Raw genomic sequence first — 17,400 nt, forward strand, 5'->3', positions numbered from 1 at the left:
TTCCACATCTAAACAAAAGGAAAAAGGGCAATTTCCCTGGTTTGTGGGTAGATACAGTAGGAACCTAAATATTTCAGCTTTCCACACTGTATTGCTGAGTTCCCATATCTACTGTAGTAGTGTAAATCGCAGTGCAGGGGACTTAATTTGTGCAGGCAGAGATCTAGGTTATCCCAAAGCAATTGTTTCGGACCAAACCAAGTGGAAAATCCAGTGTGGGTTTAGCTGTTTGCTGCCTTGGCTGCAGGGATGCTAAGAGCTCTGGGTTCCAGCGTTCTTCCCCCCCCCACCCAATGTCTTTTTTTAATCAGATGGCTTGTTCAGGAGTGGAGAGGATTAAGACTGCTGCTGCCACTGCTGATGACTCTGTCCAGTTTTGGAAAGCCCACAAACGCACGCACGTGTGCACGGCACCGGAGCACACAGCTGCAAGCACACACATACGCACCCATGGATATATGCAAGCAATTTAGCACAGGCACAGGCAGTCAGCGTTAATATATATGCATGGATACACATACACGACATATGCATGAGCTACCCCATATGTATGCACATACAGTTACAGGCCTACACATTCATCCAAGCACAAATGCGCATTACACATCTAAATATTGTATCTCTCCTGCCTTCGCTCACTTTCAGTGTCTCTCACTCGGCACTGTCAGCTTCTGGACGGCAGCAGTGATCTGCCGTGTCTCATTGTGTCATGTGATTTGAGCAGTGAGATTTCTGACACACAGACTGACGCCTGTCTCTTCTATTGCCAGACACTCACACCAGGCACTGCAGATGGCAAAGAGACAGATAGCCAGACAGACAGACAGAGGGACAGAGAGATGGAGAGGAGTAAAAAGGCAAAAAAATCTGACTGATGGTAAGAAGAAAGCAGGATGCTAAGGAGAGAGTAATAGTAAAAGGCAAGATGAATGAAAGGGAAGGGAAAGGGCAGTCAAAGAGAAAGAAAATGCAGATTTGAGGAATGTTTAGAATAGGTAAGAGGAACAAGTGTGTGTGTAAGGGGCGAAGATGGGAGAGTAAAAGGAGAAAAGGACCAAAGGGAGAGGCACAGAGAGACTAAGGAAGACAGTGAGCTAAGGATGAAAGGATAGAGACACTGAGCTGTATGTTGATCCAACAGTGTGTGCAACATAGCCAGCAGATAACACCAGTCAGTCTCCTCCCACTTTAATCTCCCCATCATCCATCAATCCCTCACTCCATCCTTCCACCCTTTCCATCTTAAAGCCATTCATTCCCTTTCATCAATCTGAAATCATGCCGTTTTTTGACATGCATTTGGAAGAAATCTGGTATTGAAGTGCAGCCCGCTTTGTAATTTGCATAACAAATAAAAACTAAAGCAGGAAAATTGAGGGCAATGCTTACATGGGAGCTTAAAAAAAAACGAACTTTAGAAGTTGACTGATGTTTCAATGCTAAATGTTTGCCATAAGTTGAAATTCATCAGCGACTTTGTGAACTCACACGCACACACAAGACACACACACGCCAAAACACACCTCCGGCAATGAGTGTATGGTCCTAATGAAGCGAGAAGAGGAGAGGCAGCTGCATAACTGCAGCGTGAGGCCTAGAGGGAACTCATACACTTGAAGTCTGCATGTGTGTGTGTTGTATGAGTGTGTGTGTGTGTTGTGTGCACACAGACTATATAATATCTGAAACTCTCTTAATTTGGTCTTTGGAAGGATGCTAATGACAAGCCTACATTTTCCTTCTCCCCTCTCTTCTCTCTCTCCCCAGGTTGTGAGGGCCTGTTTCTATCGTCCTGTTGTACAGTGAGGCAGTGAGCTCACGGTGGATACAGCATGCATGTGTCGACATATCCCATGATGCACTCTGCCAGTCCAGGCCTTCTCCTCCTCAGCTTCCTCTTTCTCGCTGATGCCGACTGTGAGTCTTTTCACTCTCTGACCACATGCACAGACACAAACCTACACACAGATATATACATTCCTAAAAAGAAAGTGTTAGATTATATACTCCTTATATTTTGAATATATTTTGTTGTTGTTTTTATGTACACATACACAAACAGGGTAGGAATGACAGATTTTCTTTTACTCTCCACTCTTGATATAATATCCCTAACGAATGTGTGTGATTGTATGTGATTGTGTGTGTTGATCTGTACGTGTGCAAGAGTGTATCATGAGTGTGTGTTGGGTAGCAGGTTTGATAAAAGGCCAGCTGTTTTTGTCCATCCCAGTATTACTTGGCATGGAGAGACAGACCACATATGGCAAATCAGATAAATTCCCCACTGCTTGTGTGTGTGTGATCTCTGACTGTGGTTAGTCCTATGTATTTGTCAGTGAGTAAACTTACATGCACATTAGTATCCTGGCTGTATACTGCTGTGATTACTGATGATTTTCATTATTGATTAGTCATTTCCAAAAGGGTCCATCACTATTTCTTAGAGCTTAAGGTGACATCTTCCAATTGCTTGTTGTAACACTAACAGCCCAAAACCCAAATATACTCAGTTCATTACAACACAAGTCTTAGAGAACAAATAATTTGAAGGGTTGAAGTTTTGAGTTTGTGACATTTATACGTAAAAAAAAAGTTGTTGAAGAATAATTTTCTGTTGATTGACTGATCTGTTAATTGATAACCATTTCAGGCCTAGTTTTAATCATATTTGATATATGATGTTTACATGTGTATGAATTAAATTTAAAAATGGCTTTATTAAACTACAGCAAGCACAGATGAAACAATAAAAAAGCTTCCATTTAAAACTCACTAAGCCACACACATCCTATCTACGTAATCATCCGTGTCTGTCAAGTATGTCTTTGACTTCTTGACACACGAGACTCTATTTTTCTGTAATGACTGGCTTAACTGACTTAGATTTGGCTTCTTCACTTTATCACCCATATTAATGGAAAACAGCAGTGACAGGCAATAGTTTATCCTCCATTAATGCGTGCCAGACTTTGACTTTTTTCAGCATATAGACCATCATTATATTTTCACTTTTCTGACTAACCACCACTTGAGTCAAGCTGAAGACCCACCTACAGAGATAGCAGACTGGAGTAAGTTGTTTACATGCTGAATCTTTCTCTGTGTTTACACAGCTTCCATATTCAGTTTTCCCAAAACTTTAGATAAGCATGTATCCAGGTGTCTGAAACCAGTATATGATGAAGCAAACATATGAATGAGCCATTAATAATTCATTATAGCTCACCATGAAGACTGTTAAACATCTGGATCAGGTTGTCATGTCAGACACATGAGTAATGGTGTCTAATAGAATTTTCATTGACATTTGTCTTAAAAATGCTAAGTCCATACATGTTAATGTGCTATGGTAATTGCAAAGCAGATAAAACATACAGCAAGTACAGTGTAGACTGTTTTGGATGGAAAAGATGCGGTGTAGCTCCAAGCTTATGGTTGTGCAATACAGTACATATATCATCACCATATATCACACACAGACACACATACACACAAACACATGTACGCACAGGCATATATATATATATATATATATATATATATATATATATATATATATATATATATATATACACCATGCATAAGTGTATAAAGTACAGGCTTGAGTCAGCCATTCCCATCCTGTAGTGTTTTAAAAGTACACAGTCAAACAGAGCCCCATAAAAGCACACACATCCACAAACCACTCTTGTTTTCCTTTCAGCCTCCTGCCCTCTCGTCCCCTGTGTAAGTTCCAGGGTCGGCCAGTAAAGGCCCAGTCATCCATCAAAACGATGATGCTCCCAGACTTCCTCTATGAGGGTTAGGGGAGCAGCACAGATGCGACAAGGGTGGAAAAGATTCGTAGCTTGTCTCCTCTGTCTATATTTTTCTCTTTCCCCTGCACTCGTCTCATTGGCCGTGACTTCCTCCATTGCTCTTTTCTTGCTCGCTCTCTGCCTCTTCTCGGCACATCCATATAATCTGGTGAGAAGGGAGGGACAGAGGGCTTGAGGGGGGGAAAGGGAGGAAAGGCTGTTCTTTTCTCTTTTTGTCTCATTGTGTATGACGTGCAGTGCCTCTTTTAATATCAACAGTGGGGACTCAGAGATTTGAATGTTGAGAATTCAAACAGAGGCTGCATGTTTTGAAATGTTAAATGCACTCTGAAAAATTGCTTTCAGTTGCTCTTACCTTCACTCAAACTTAATGACGAATGAATGGAATACATTTTAAGGATAATAGGAGGCTACAAAATAGAAGCCACATTTTAGTTTACTCCTCTATGTCAGGACGGTGGCATAATTTTTCATTAAACTTCTGAAATACCGTCAACACACATACTTTTTACACAAGTTACACCCGTAAACACACAAGTGGGCTGAGGGTATTAAGATGCAATCATACGGAACAATATCCCATGTGCATAGTTGGAAACCTTGCATGACACTGCACCATATGTGCATTCTGCACACAGGCACTGGTGCAACAATATAAGCAGTGCACTGAGCTTTGTGTGTGTGAATGTGTGTGGGGTTTTTTTGTTTTTTTCCTCCCTTTTTTGCTCCCTCGCCACCATTTTTGTTTCTCGGGAGTTTGTGTGCGCGTGCGTGCATATGACATCTATCTGGTGGATTAAGAGTAATGCCCTGATCCTGTCGCAAACTAGGCCACTGCTCCATGTTACACAGTGAGATGCCCTGCACGAGAAACCGCATCTCTCTCCGCGTGTCATTCATGGCGACAGGAAACGATGCAACAACAGGGTTCTTTCTGCTGACCCTTGTTTGCCCCAAAACCAACAAGCTGTCGTCCTTTCCCTTGCAGCTTGGATCTAACAATAAAAAATTCCAGCTGAAATACAACTCCTTGTGAGTGTGTGTGTGTGAGTGTGAGTGAGTGTGTGTGGGTGTGTGTGTAACAGATCACAACAAAACGGTCCTTCTTCAGAGGCAACAGTAGGGGAGGCATTGCTGAGTTGCAACCCAGTGCTTTAGTAAGCAGACTGCACATTTTCAAACCAAGCAAGAGTGGTTTAGGATTCTGCCTAGGGTGGCTCTTAGTAATGTGAAACTCTTTACCCTCAGCTTGTATCACATCACTTATGTGTTGTAAAAGCTGTGCATTTACAATTTACTTTTTCCCACAAAGCCTGATGTAAAAAAAAAAAAAAAACAGGAATATCAATAAAGACTCAACCAGTTATTCTCAATTACTGAAATGTGACCTTTCCATATATGACATATTAGGCCTGTGTACATTAGGAACACAGGAATTGCTCATATGTTGACTGATTGACTTGTCAACATTCGTCTATATTGTCAGCACTAGCATGGCCTTCAGGCTGACTGGAATCTGAAAGGTGGTTGGGTCAGTCTACCATAGTGACAGCGCCGCTACTTTTGCTTACTTTGGGAGCCCTTGAGCAAGGCACTGGACGTCAGCTGCTTAGACAGGAGCCCTCTTTGGTTACCTTCAAGTATTTCATTTAGCTTTCCCTCAGGTGCTAAGTTCAAGGGGCTGTGTTGCTTAAAAAAAAAAAAAAAAAAAAGCAATGCCCTTTTTTTTTACAACCCATTGCAGACTTGTCTTTTTTTTTCTTTTTTTGAGCCTAGTTATTGATTAGGTTTTTAATTTAAACTTTATTTTTTAATATTGTGTCAGCTAATTTATTATTTTCTTTTAATGTTATTTAGCTTTAGCTCAAGTTTTAGTATATTTTGTACTAACTGCAGTGTGTTGTGTACCCTGTGACAGGCACTACACTTATACACATTTATTGCCTCGTTTCAGCATTGTGACATATAAGACAAACAAACAGAATAAAACAGAAGTATAGATTCTGTTTAGTATATACCACATGTAATAGAGTTTATCAAAGATTTCTGAGTTCGGGCATATGTGTAAGGATTTCCGTTTAGAGGCACGTGCATATGTGTCCCTTTGAATATGTTTGTAGATGTATATATATATATGCAAGCATTGTAGTGCTTAGGGTAGACCAGAGATTAGATCCTGATAAGTATCTAGTTTCGTGCGAGCTTCATGGCTTCTTGTTGCTGATGGATGAGGTACGGTCAGGATTCAGTGGGATAAGATGAAGAGGCAGGGTCACAAAGGTTAAAGGTTTCTGCCCCAGGGATTAGTTATGGGTGTGAAACCAAATCAAGCAGTTACTTTCTTAGATGGATAGTGTTTCTTTTCTGTGATTGATTGGTATTGCCTGACTCATTGAAAGTGCAGAGAAAAGGCAAGATCCTTGTTGACATTATTGCCCATAACCACAATATGAAATGTCAAAATGTCAACATCTGCTCTCGGCAGTTTGTGATAGAGACACTGAGTAATTTCTCCTGTGGACTTGGTAGTGATGATCAAATGACCAATTGCCCTCCAGTGTTACACTGGTCAATGTACTGGTCAACTCTAAGAGATAATAGAAAGATAATTTCAGCAAAATTGTTTTTCTGTCAATTATTTGTCAATCCTGACACGGTGTAGAGAGTTCATTCAGAGGTCTCAAGGGAATAGTTCAGCACTTTGGAGCAAACTGGAGCCAGCAGCCATAGTTTAGCTTAGGATAATGACTGGAAACGGGGAAACAGCTAGCCTGCCTCTGTCTAAAGGTAACAAACCCTGCTTACTTGCACACCTAAAGCCCACTAATTATATATATTATACTATTATACTGTCTATTTAAACGGTACAGAAACCAAAACGTATAAACAGCAAATTGTGTGTTTTTTATGGTAGGTTACACTGGTTGTTCAGCACATAAACTCCCCCTAAATCTGCAAAGTGTTCTTTTTACACTAGTTTTTACACTGGTTTTTATAAGGATTAAACAAATTAGATATAGTATGTAAGCTTTAGAGGTGCAGGAGGAGACCTGACAATATTTGTACCCTGGGGGTGTACAGCTTTTATTCAAAAAATGAAGTGGAAGAGAAATCACTTTGCCTTATGCCAGGGTCAGGCCAGGAAACGTCATCAAATTTCACGCTGAAAAAAAAAAAAAAAAAAATTCAGCAAGTTCTCTCTGCTGTTCAACTAATAAATGGGTCATTTTTTACCCTTAAGACATTGGGAGGGTTAACATGGTTAGACAGTGTTTATTTAAAATAGGAGACAAAAAATCTGCCGTGACACTGCAGAAAAGTCTACAGTGATGTTGAGTAAGGAATGCAAGAAATGAGCATAATTCTAATCATGTTGAAATTGTCCTTTAATTTTCTTATTTTTAATTAATATGCAACTTATCAACTTAACTAATTTCAGTCATTATCTAAATAATTCATGGCACATTTTTTTGGAATAATGTATTGTATTGTATTAAAATTCAGCTCTAGTGGTGATGTGCCAGCTCATGTTTATCCAGAATATGACATTAAACCTTAAAAATAAAATGCCTAATTTAAATGCTTGACGACCTCTTTCCATCAACTCCAGTGCAAATATCTCTCTACAGAAGGTGACAGAAATGGGTCACATCACAAACATTTTCAGGAGTCATGTACACACAAAATTAAAATGCCAATCACAGTTATGTTATTATTTTAACTGTTTACTGCCGACACTGGCATTAGGAGTAGTCGACTGTACATTCTGGGTAGAGGGCGTAAAACGCACCTTTTGTGTCAGTTGTCCCATACTCAGTTTGTAGCACAGTGACCCTTTAGTCCCTCAATAAGTTCTCCATCTTTATCTGCTAACCTCAATCCATGAGGGAGACGGATTAGACTGAGAGAAGGACAGTTCATGTTGATGAGAAAGAAAATGAGGCGGTCCTGCTGCCGAAGCCTCTCAGTGTCCTGCATCACTGGCTCACAGCAGCGAGGCTATTAGCAGCTAGCATAGCTGTGCGCCCATCCGAGAGTAACAGGATCTGACTAGCGTTAGCTTAGCATTGGCTTAGCAGGTGCACCCGTCTGTGAAGAGGCCAGGATAGCGTTAGCTTAGCTCTAGCGTAGCTGATCGCTGGTCTGTGAGTAATGCGCTGCGACCAGCACTGAGAAAACCCTCTGTTCATCTTTATGGGAAGCCAGCTCTGACCCAGTAAAGTTGTGTACCCAGTGGGTAGCCCATGTGTTTCTAATGACCTGTGTATAAAAGAAGACCCTATTTGATTAAATCCTCCCCTTGTGTTTCTAACAAATTAACCCTGATTAACTCGCCACTAGTCAGACCCTGGGGCAGCTATAGTGGGTAAGTGGCATGCTAATTGCATTACTATCGGCAGTAAAAGTGCATTTCATCCTATGCTATTGCATCTGTGTAAAAATGATACGGTTAAAGTGATGAATGGTGACATGAGCTGGAAGATGTCCAAAAAAACTGCAGACCTCCTATAGAGGCCACAGTGAAGTGCTACATGCAAGTCACAGGCAAGGAAGATAATAGTTTGAAATAAATAATGTAATCCTCCGCATTTGGTTTAGAGAATACTCAGATGGATGGACACTTAAAGTTTGTGAAACTTGAATAACATCTTATCTTTAATATGAAGTTTTATCAAAAGTTACAGCACTAAACTGCGTATAATTCAATTTTCTATGTTGAAGTAGCCCATTTTGCGAAATGTTTTCCAATTAACACTTGTGTGTGCTGCAGAGGGATGATAGCTGTCTCTCTATGTTTATTGGCCCCAGTAATCCAATTTCATTTCCAGGACGAAAGCGAGCAGCTGATAATTTGCTCTTAATGTGTCGGTTTGATGTTAATGTGTTTTAAGTTATGGTTCTGGCCAGCTGCCCACCCACTCTTGAGGCTGACTATGGTGGCCCTGGCTCAGGCCCTGATATTGGCCTCGTTCCTCAACTTGTCTGACAAGCCTGACTCAGTTCTCATTTGGAGAGTCATCATCTAACCACCCACCACTGCATGCAACACTGTGCAGCTGGATCTTTCCCTGGCAAGGGCTGTAAATTACTCATTACATGCCTAACTATCGACATGAGCACATACACACACAAACACACACAGACACAAGCACATTTACACAGGAAAATGTGACGCGCAGGCACAGATGCTTGGCAAGTTGTCCCAACATCCAGAGCAGCCTTTTCAGATGTGATCAAAACTTCCAACACACAGACACAAACACTCACAAAAGCTATTCATGAACATGAACACGTGTCCACACGAACCCGGGATCATTATGAACGTGTCCAAGGGGGATGCGCCCAATATCGATCTGATCAGGAAGTTCAATAACCATTTATCCCCTTCCTCCTCCGAGGGGTGATCCATTATTCAACCTGTGAGCAGAGATAGTGAAGCATTCAGCTCTCTTTCTCTCACACACACATACAAACACACAAATGCAGGATTAGCTGCCGTTAATGTCTGGGCTTCCCCATCTGCTCCTTTCAGCCAAAACTATTGTTTTTTCCTAATGAAAGCTCAGCTCTTTCATTCTATATTCTTATCTTTGATTTTGCTCTTTCCTGAGTAATCCAGCATCTCAGAGTTTCTGTTACACAATTTGTTTGTTACAGTTTGTTACCTGCAGAATCAGGCAGAGTGGGTCCATTTCGTGCTACGGAGTCCATTGCTTTTTGTTGATTTGATTTGTTTGGATAGGCCTGTCTGCTTCATGCTTTATTTCGTATCAGATTAGCTAAGTGATTGAGGGCACAGAAGATGAAGCCCGAGGGCAGACCAATTGCAACATTTTGTAGAGTTTTGGAAAACATTTGTAGGAATGAGTTCAGATCACCCAACACAGTGCCTCCCCCAAAATAAATTACACAATGTCTAGGTTCACTCTTATTTTGTTTAATGGACATTAATGTAATCAGAGAAGAGAATGATTATCTGTCATTAAATTATCAGATCATTAGATTAATTTATGCATGAAAAATTTTGAGTCCCAGGGGTAAAACACACATTTCACTCCTGTGATCAACACATATTCATAAATTTCTCAGTGTCATAAAAAGTATGGAAGCCCCTAATTTATCACACCTTTAAAGCTCTGCTATTACAGCCCGAGACGTAGATCTTTCCTGGTTAGTTCCATCTGTTAGCCCTCCCAAATATGTACTTTCCATTCTTAAATTTATACAATTTTCGATCTTAATACACCATATTCGTAGATCATATTCCCTGAGGGTTTGTGCTAGCATCTGTTCTTACAAACTCGATCTCTCTCGCTATGTCCCTCTAGGTTAAGGCAGCATCTGCCAGCTACAGTATGTCCCTGTAGTCTCCTACACAGTGCCATTAGCTTCATTTAGTCTTGCTATTTGTCTTTCAAAGTGCTACTCCATTGAACCTCAATCACCCCCATTACAGTTTGTAGGTTCACGTAAGGGGAGTCTAACCAAATATGGTGTTGTATCTGTCAGGGTACAAACAAAATGCAGTGCAGTGGTTGGAGGGGAAGCACAGCAAAGTCTGCAGTCAGCCCAGTTTTTACCTGATTATAAGATGACGCGTTTGTGACATTTTTATTTTAGGGCAATGCTGTTCAGTGCTACCTAAATGTATTTCTTCCATATCTTTGATCTTAAATACCAAAAAAGACATGAAGACGACCTTTCAAAGTTTATCACACATCTTCAGCCATGACTCGAAAGTGGTCCGGAGAGGGGAGCCGACTTTGTAATCCCTGCCATCTGTTGTGTAGATCAGATCCGACTGTATGGCGACCTTTATGTAGGCCACCCTCCATCCATCCCACGCACGCACACACACACAGCAGGAGGAGAAAGATTGGCACCGTCTAATTCCATCTAAATCTCTCTCCGTGGACCTAGTTAGGAGTTTCTCCTCACTTCCATCTTGGGTCATATTCAGGAAGACAAGGAAGTGCTCTCAGGAGTGACACACACAAGCACCTTACCCTGTGACTGCCTAGAGCGAGTTCTTGAGTGAATTTTCCAAGTCCATCATCATATTTGATTTTATATCCATGAAATAATAAACCTGTCCTAAAACAACTGCAAATATTGAAGTGCCCTTTTGAGCTTGAACCTCACCCCCGCCTCCACTCTCCACCCCCACCCTGGCCCAAATGTCAATGCTTAATCCTACCAAGCAGCACGACCAAAAGACCCTTATGATCTTGGCAAATACAGTTAGGGCACAGAGAGGGAGCAAAGAGGAGGAATGAGGGTATAAAAAGGAGGAGAACAGGAAGGCTGAATTCAAGGGGAGGGGGAAGGTGATCGAGAGAGGGGAGAAGAGGGGAAAAGAGAAAGGGGATGAAAGCCTATGAAGAGAGGGGAGGAGAGAAATAAGGGAGAAGAGGAACTGTGCAAGCGAGCTGGGAGAAGTGTGAAGCATACGGTTGCTACACCCCCCCCTCCCCAACCATCCATCCACCCCACACCCTCCTTCCTCATTAAGTCAGTCAATGTGACAGGAAGACTTATGTAACACCCAAGAGATGGAGGGAGGAGATGGAGAAAGAGTAACAAGGAGGAGGATGAAAGAGGGAGCAAGGAGAGCAGCTGTGATTGGGGGGGGGGGGGGGGGGCATTCAGTGGCAAAGAATCAGGAGTGGGGCAGAGAGATAAAGGGGCAAAATTTGAGAACGCAAGAGCCTAAGACAATTAAACAGCAGATATATGAAGAGAGGGATCGGGGCTACAGAGATAAAGAGAAGGAAGGGGGGAAAAGATAAAAAAGCAATTGAAAGATCTACCGTGCCTTTTAGTATGGCTCTGCTGGCTTTACACTTTTCATTTGTTTTGTGGGGGAGAGATTAGCAAGAGGATTAAGAGAGCGATTCTCCCACTCCTCATTCTTTCTGTTTTCCTCTCTCTCTCACTCTCTCTTTCTCTCACTCATTCTCTCTGTCAGATGGGCACACGCACATTTGCTCACTCACTCATGTATCACTTACATGTATTGTATAATGGCATGCATGTACAAACCACATGCGTGCAATAATATACATATTAGGGCTAAAAATAACCCTTTTTTAATTATTTACTCATCTGGCAGCTCTTTCTGGTTGATTCTGTAGTCGTTTACGCAGAATGTCAGAAAATAGTGAAAAATTACTATCACAGTTTCCCAGAGCGCAATGCAATGTCTCCAAATTGCTTCTATTGTACAGTCTACAGTCCAGTTTACAATGAGACAAAACCAGAGTCTCACATTTGAGAAACTGGACCTAGTGAAACTTTGCTTGATAAAGGACTCAAACAATAAATCAGTTATCAAAATGTGCCTAGGGACTTATCAAATAATTGACAAATCATTTCTGCATTAATTTAACCAGTATGCAATATATGAACTCATACAAACACATTCACAGTACATGTGCATAGTTTGTGTATACGTATGCAAACTGGCATATGCAAGGATGAAGAGTAAGCAGACACATATGCACACACACTCACACTCTCTCTGTTTCATGAACATACACACACTCTGTTCTGTTCAGTCATTGAGGTAGATTTGGCCGTGAGCCAGTGAGGTGCAGAGGTGATTGGGCAGCTTGGGGCTCTCTGACCATGTTTGCCAGTACATCTGGCTCATTCTCTCTCTATCTCACCCCCCCACCCCTTCTGTCGCTCTCTCTCTCTCTCTTTCTCTCTCTTTCTTTCGTATCCACCTCCTGCTCATCTTCCTCTCTCCCTTCACTTCTGTTGTTCATGCTTTTTCTCTTCCTTACCCGTTCCGCTCTCCATCTGTCTCTCTCACTTGTTCCCTTTATCTCTCTTGCTCTTCTGTTCTGCCGTCTCCACTCTTTCAGCGCGCTCCCTCTCTTTTTCTCTCCTTCTCTGAAAAGCTTAGCTTTTCTCCCTCTCTCCCTCCCTCCTTTTAAACAGCAAAAAGCAATTTCTCTCCCTTTGTCAGGACAGTTGGCGGTAAGCCCTTAAGTAGGGATTTTCTGGTTTGGCTGGAATGCCATTAGGCGAGCTGGCGGTGACGTGCCATGACTGACGTGCCGAATCTTTTTGATGTCATGATGTCACAATCCAGTGGAGGCTGTGGTTATGATATTGTTGGCGTCCGCGGAGCGAGGGGTTTTAGTGGTCATGTCAGGAGTAAGTCTTCATAAATCCTTTATGGCACAGAAATATTAAGCTTCTTTGGTGGTACAGGGACAGAGGGAAAAACATGGTGGAACGTGCACACACGTGTACAGAAAAAAAGACGCACACACAGACACAAAGCCAACCTCACGCACAACTACACTGGAAGAAAGATACTATAGGTGCACACGTACTCCAAGAATGAGCTCACACTGTAACACACAAAACCGTCCACGGCATTCAGCAATATTCTGATCTGTTTTGAATTGGATATTTGAAATCAGGCTACTTAATGCCTCCTTGCTCTTTTTCATTAAACTGCACACACACACACACACACACACACACACACACACACACACACATATCTGGCATTACCCTTTCACACACCCTTTTTCTAGTACAACAGCGGTCTCAAACATAAGTGTTACAGATGTGTGAATGCCAGATTATAGTAGCATACTAAGTGGTGTTCCGGTGCTTAAGTGCATTTACAGTATAAAAGCACAATAATCCATTACAGACTGTAACAAGAATCATTAATATAGCCCTGATGGTGATGTGTTGTTCTGTGTAGAGCATTATGTAACCCATCCATCAAAACTTGTTCATCTCCCATGCTTTTCACATGCATACACACAAACACACACTCACACACAGCAGCACTGAGAGTTGAGAACTTGACCTAACTTTTCAATTGCATTTTTCCATATAGCACCCCCCAGATTCACGCGAACCCCAGAAGACCAAACAGGAGTCCAGGGGGGAGTGGCTTCCTTCGTGTGCCAGGCCACAGGGGATCCACAGCCCAAGATTGTCTGGAACAAAAAAGGCAAAAAAGTCAGCAACCAGAGATTTGAGGTATGATGCTGAGACACTGATTAAGAAACTCATAACCTTGTATGAGCGCTGATGTCTGCTCATCCCAGAAAATGTTGCAAACTGAAATGGAAACAGGTTAACATCCCACAACGGAGCCACAGCAGAGGTTCATGTAAAGCAAGTGGCCGCTGCTGCTGTTTTAACTTGAAACTGGCCTGAGCTGAAACAGTTGGTAGATTTATCAATCAGTCAATCAACAGACAAAGAATTGGAAGCTGTTCTGATAATCAATTAATTGTACTCTTAGTTTCCTTGCTGAGAGTTAGAAGAGAAGATCGATACCAGCCTCATATCTGTCCATTAAATATGAAGGTGGAGCCAGCCTAACAAGATATTAGAGAGGTTTAGGGGTGGATGGGGTTTTTTTTAACCTTTGAGCCAGACCAGCTGTTTACATGTATTCAGTCTTTGTGTTAAAATAAACTAACCTGTTGCTGGCTATAGCTTCATATTTGACAAATGGGATGAGGTTCATATACTGTGCTTGTTCTCATCTAACTCTTAAGAAAGCAAAAAGTAAAAGTAATTTCTTGCTGCTTATTTTTCTTATGTGATAGTGCTCTGAATATCTCCAGCTTTTGGACTCTTGGTTTGTCAAAAGAGGATTTTTGAAGTCATCACCCTGGGTTCTGGAGACATTGTTTTGCCATTTTCTGACATTTTATAGACCAAACAATTAATCAATGAATTGAGAAAATATTCATCAGATGAATTAATAATCAAAATACATCTTAATTAAGGCATTAAATGGTTACCTTACAGTACAGGTCAGCCAGTTTCAGAGCTCTGGTAATGTGCTTGCTGACTCAGTGGAATTAACTGAAACAGAGCCAACATTAATGTTATTAGTTACATCTGTGCTTTTGCTTTGAAGAAAAATCTGAGTTCCTGGTGGGTGAAGGGTGTAGTGTTACTACTGTCATTATTGCAATGAAAGTTGACATTTAAGTCAGTAATGAGGGTTGTGTTTTGTTTTGGGTACATTGCACAGCCATTTTCTGGAATTGTACAAACACCATCTGTTACTATTTTGCATATAAAGCCAAAACTGTACTGTTGAAGATTTGATCAGTTTACCTGCTTTTCTTCGTTTGTACTCAAAAGGTTATACGACCGTGTGAAATGCTGTCTGCGCTGACTCTTTCATATGTCAGATGATGCCTTGGGCTACAGTATATGAGATTCTTATATGATCAGCCTTATTAGTTTCCTGAAGGCTCTAACCTTTGATTTATTTTCCCCACTCCACAAGTCACTCTTAGATGGAGATGTTGAACCAGCCTCTATTCCCACCCAGGCAGTGTCACTCTGAGCTCAGGGTGCTTTTCCACTTTCATAAGTTCTGAGTTTCCTCCCAGGTTTTAGTTCATCTTGGTGTCTTCCTGTTTGTGATTAAATCACTCGGGGAGATATTTTATTTTTAATCTACCCTATATAAGCTCCAACCAGCTACTGTATATTTCTCTCTGCTGTCCTGTCCATCAGTGGTTGTTGTGGGATTTCTTTTTATTGGATTTCAGTCAGCAACAATCTTCTGAGAATTCAGAATCTAGATCTATTACATGCATGTATTAGACTTATGCAAGAGCATTAATAATGTACAATTCAGTAGTTTTTAAAAATCTTAAGTTATTACATATCCTAAATGTGAAAAGGGCATGAGACATAATCAAGGACAATTGTATTCTTAACTGTCCCCACCAAATCAGTGGACTGCTTGTCTGCTGCTGCCTGGAATCTGTTTTATTGTGTATAGTGATTGATCCTTGACTATGGATCCAGGTATGCCTTGTGGCTAAGGATTAAACCTGACTAGTGCTCTCATATTTCCCAGACTCTGTCCCCTCAGCATCTCTCAGTAAATTAAAAACTAGGGAAAGGCCTTCAAAAGCTTTTTGTCTCTGAAAATTACTGTTTATCACTGAGCTGCAAACAATGTTGAAGATAAAATTAAAGCCAAACAGCAACACCAGTAAGGGTCCAACATTTGATGAAGCCTGCTGCTAGTATGTCTGTACCACAGTACAATAATTTAAAGTTTAATGAATCTAAGGAAGGTTTTTTTATGACCTGCAATAGCTCATTTTGGGGTTGTGGAAAGAAGCTGTAAACACAATACTGACATATTATTAGTTTATATGGTAAACCTTGTAGAAACAGTTGCTTATTTACAAATCCAGCAGATACAGGTTAATTTAAAGTAGTGTTTCTGGCCAACTGGCAAATACAGCTCCAATATTAACTCTCCTTTTAGCTCAGTTTTGGTCTCCACCAACCGAAAACAACCGCTTACTGAGGCTGAAAAAACCAAATCATTTGCTCAGTTGTCATTATAAGAATATAAATTTTACCTTCTGTAATATCCTTTCCCCAATAACAGGTAATAGAGTTTGACGACGGGTCCGGCTCGGTCCTGAGGATCCAGCCGCTGAGGACCCCCAGAGATGAGGCTATTTACGAATGTCATGCCTCCAACTCTGCAGGGGAGATCACTGCCTCCACCAGACTGAGTGTGCTACGAGGTCAGTGTGAACACACATGCAAGATATGTTTCTATCTTGCTGTGAAAAAAATTACATAAATTCATAAAGCCTTATTTTAACACCCTTTATTTAGCATTTATAATATATATATATACTAAATTCTTTATAACATGTTATGATGTATTTGTAAGCAGATTGTTTATGCTGTATTTTTCACCAACTATAATTGCACCTGTGAAGCATCCTTACATGACTGTTTGACACTGATGACACAGTTATACATTACACAGTTGCATATATATAGTTTGTCATATTTTATTGCTGACAAATTCATCAGTAAAAATGCTCATTTTCTTAAAACTACATTGTAGTGTGTTAAAAGCTCTTTATCAACCTTTTATATATATACTTTTCTAAATGCTCAGTGGGGGAAGGGGAAGTGTTTCTGCAAAAGCGTTTCTGCATCCATAAGAAATACTGAATGTAAAGGTTCAACTACAGTTACTTAACATCAACCGACCAGCTCCTCAAGTTCAGTTCAAAGCTTGTCTTGGAGGCTCGGAGGATGTTTTTTTTTTTTTTTTTTTTTTTTAATCCTGATGTAGATATATATTTATATGCAAGTGTAAGCCTGGGTCCAGCGCAGTAGATGGTTTTGTTAGTGTTAGCGAAAGTCCATTAATGCAGATAGTGATGTTAGTGTTAGTGGAGTCCATTAGGAGAACATTATGTACCGGTAGTTTGAAGCTCAAGAGTGTCTTAGTGAGTGAAGCTGCTCGAGTGTGGATAATCACATCGCCAGCCTTTACAGTACATGCTCGTGGGGAAAGGACGAGCAGCCTATTGTTTTACCATCTCGTCTCCTCCTCTCTCTCTCTCTTTCCCTCTTGTCTCTCTGAGGGGTAATAACACAGTCTACAGATCTTCCTTCTCACTCCCTTCACTTTGTGTCTCGTCTGTGTTTTTGTCTCCCCAAGTTCATTCCCTCTTACTTTCTCTTCATTTCGCCCGCCTTCTGTCTCTCTATCTTTTTATACACTTTCCTCCTTTTCTCTGTCTCG

The 17,400-nt window shown here is 41.0% G+C and overlaps 1 protein-coding gene across 1 annotated transcript in view; it reads left to right on the forward strand.

Annotated features, from left to right (window-relative positions):
- Window positions 1-17,400, forward strand: part of ptprdb (protein tyrosine phosphatase receptor type Db) — a 136,749-nt gene that overhangs the window by 72,226 nt on the left and 47,123 nt on the right. Inside the window, 3 exon segments of the mRNA XM_051070669.1 lie at window positions 1,768-1,917; window positions 13,690-13,835; window positions 16,237-16,378. Of these exon segments, the coding sequence (XP_050926626.1) occupies window positions 1,833-1,917; window positions 13,690-13,835; window positions 16,237-16,378 (373 nt within the window). The 5' untranslated portion in view covers window positions 1,768-1,832.

Source organism: Lates calcarifer, linkage group LG5 (assembly GCF_001640805.2).
Source record: "Lates calcarifer isolate ASB-BC8 linkage group LG5, TLL_Latcal_v3, whole genome shotgun sequence".
Lineage (NCBI taxonomy): Eukaryota > Metazoa > Chordata > Actinopteri > Centropomidae > Lates > Lates calcarifer.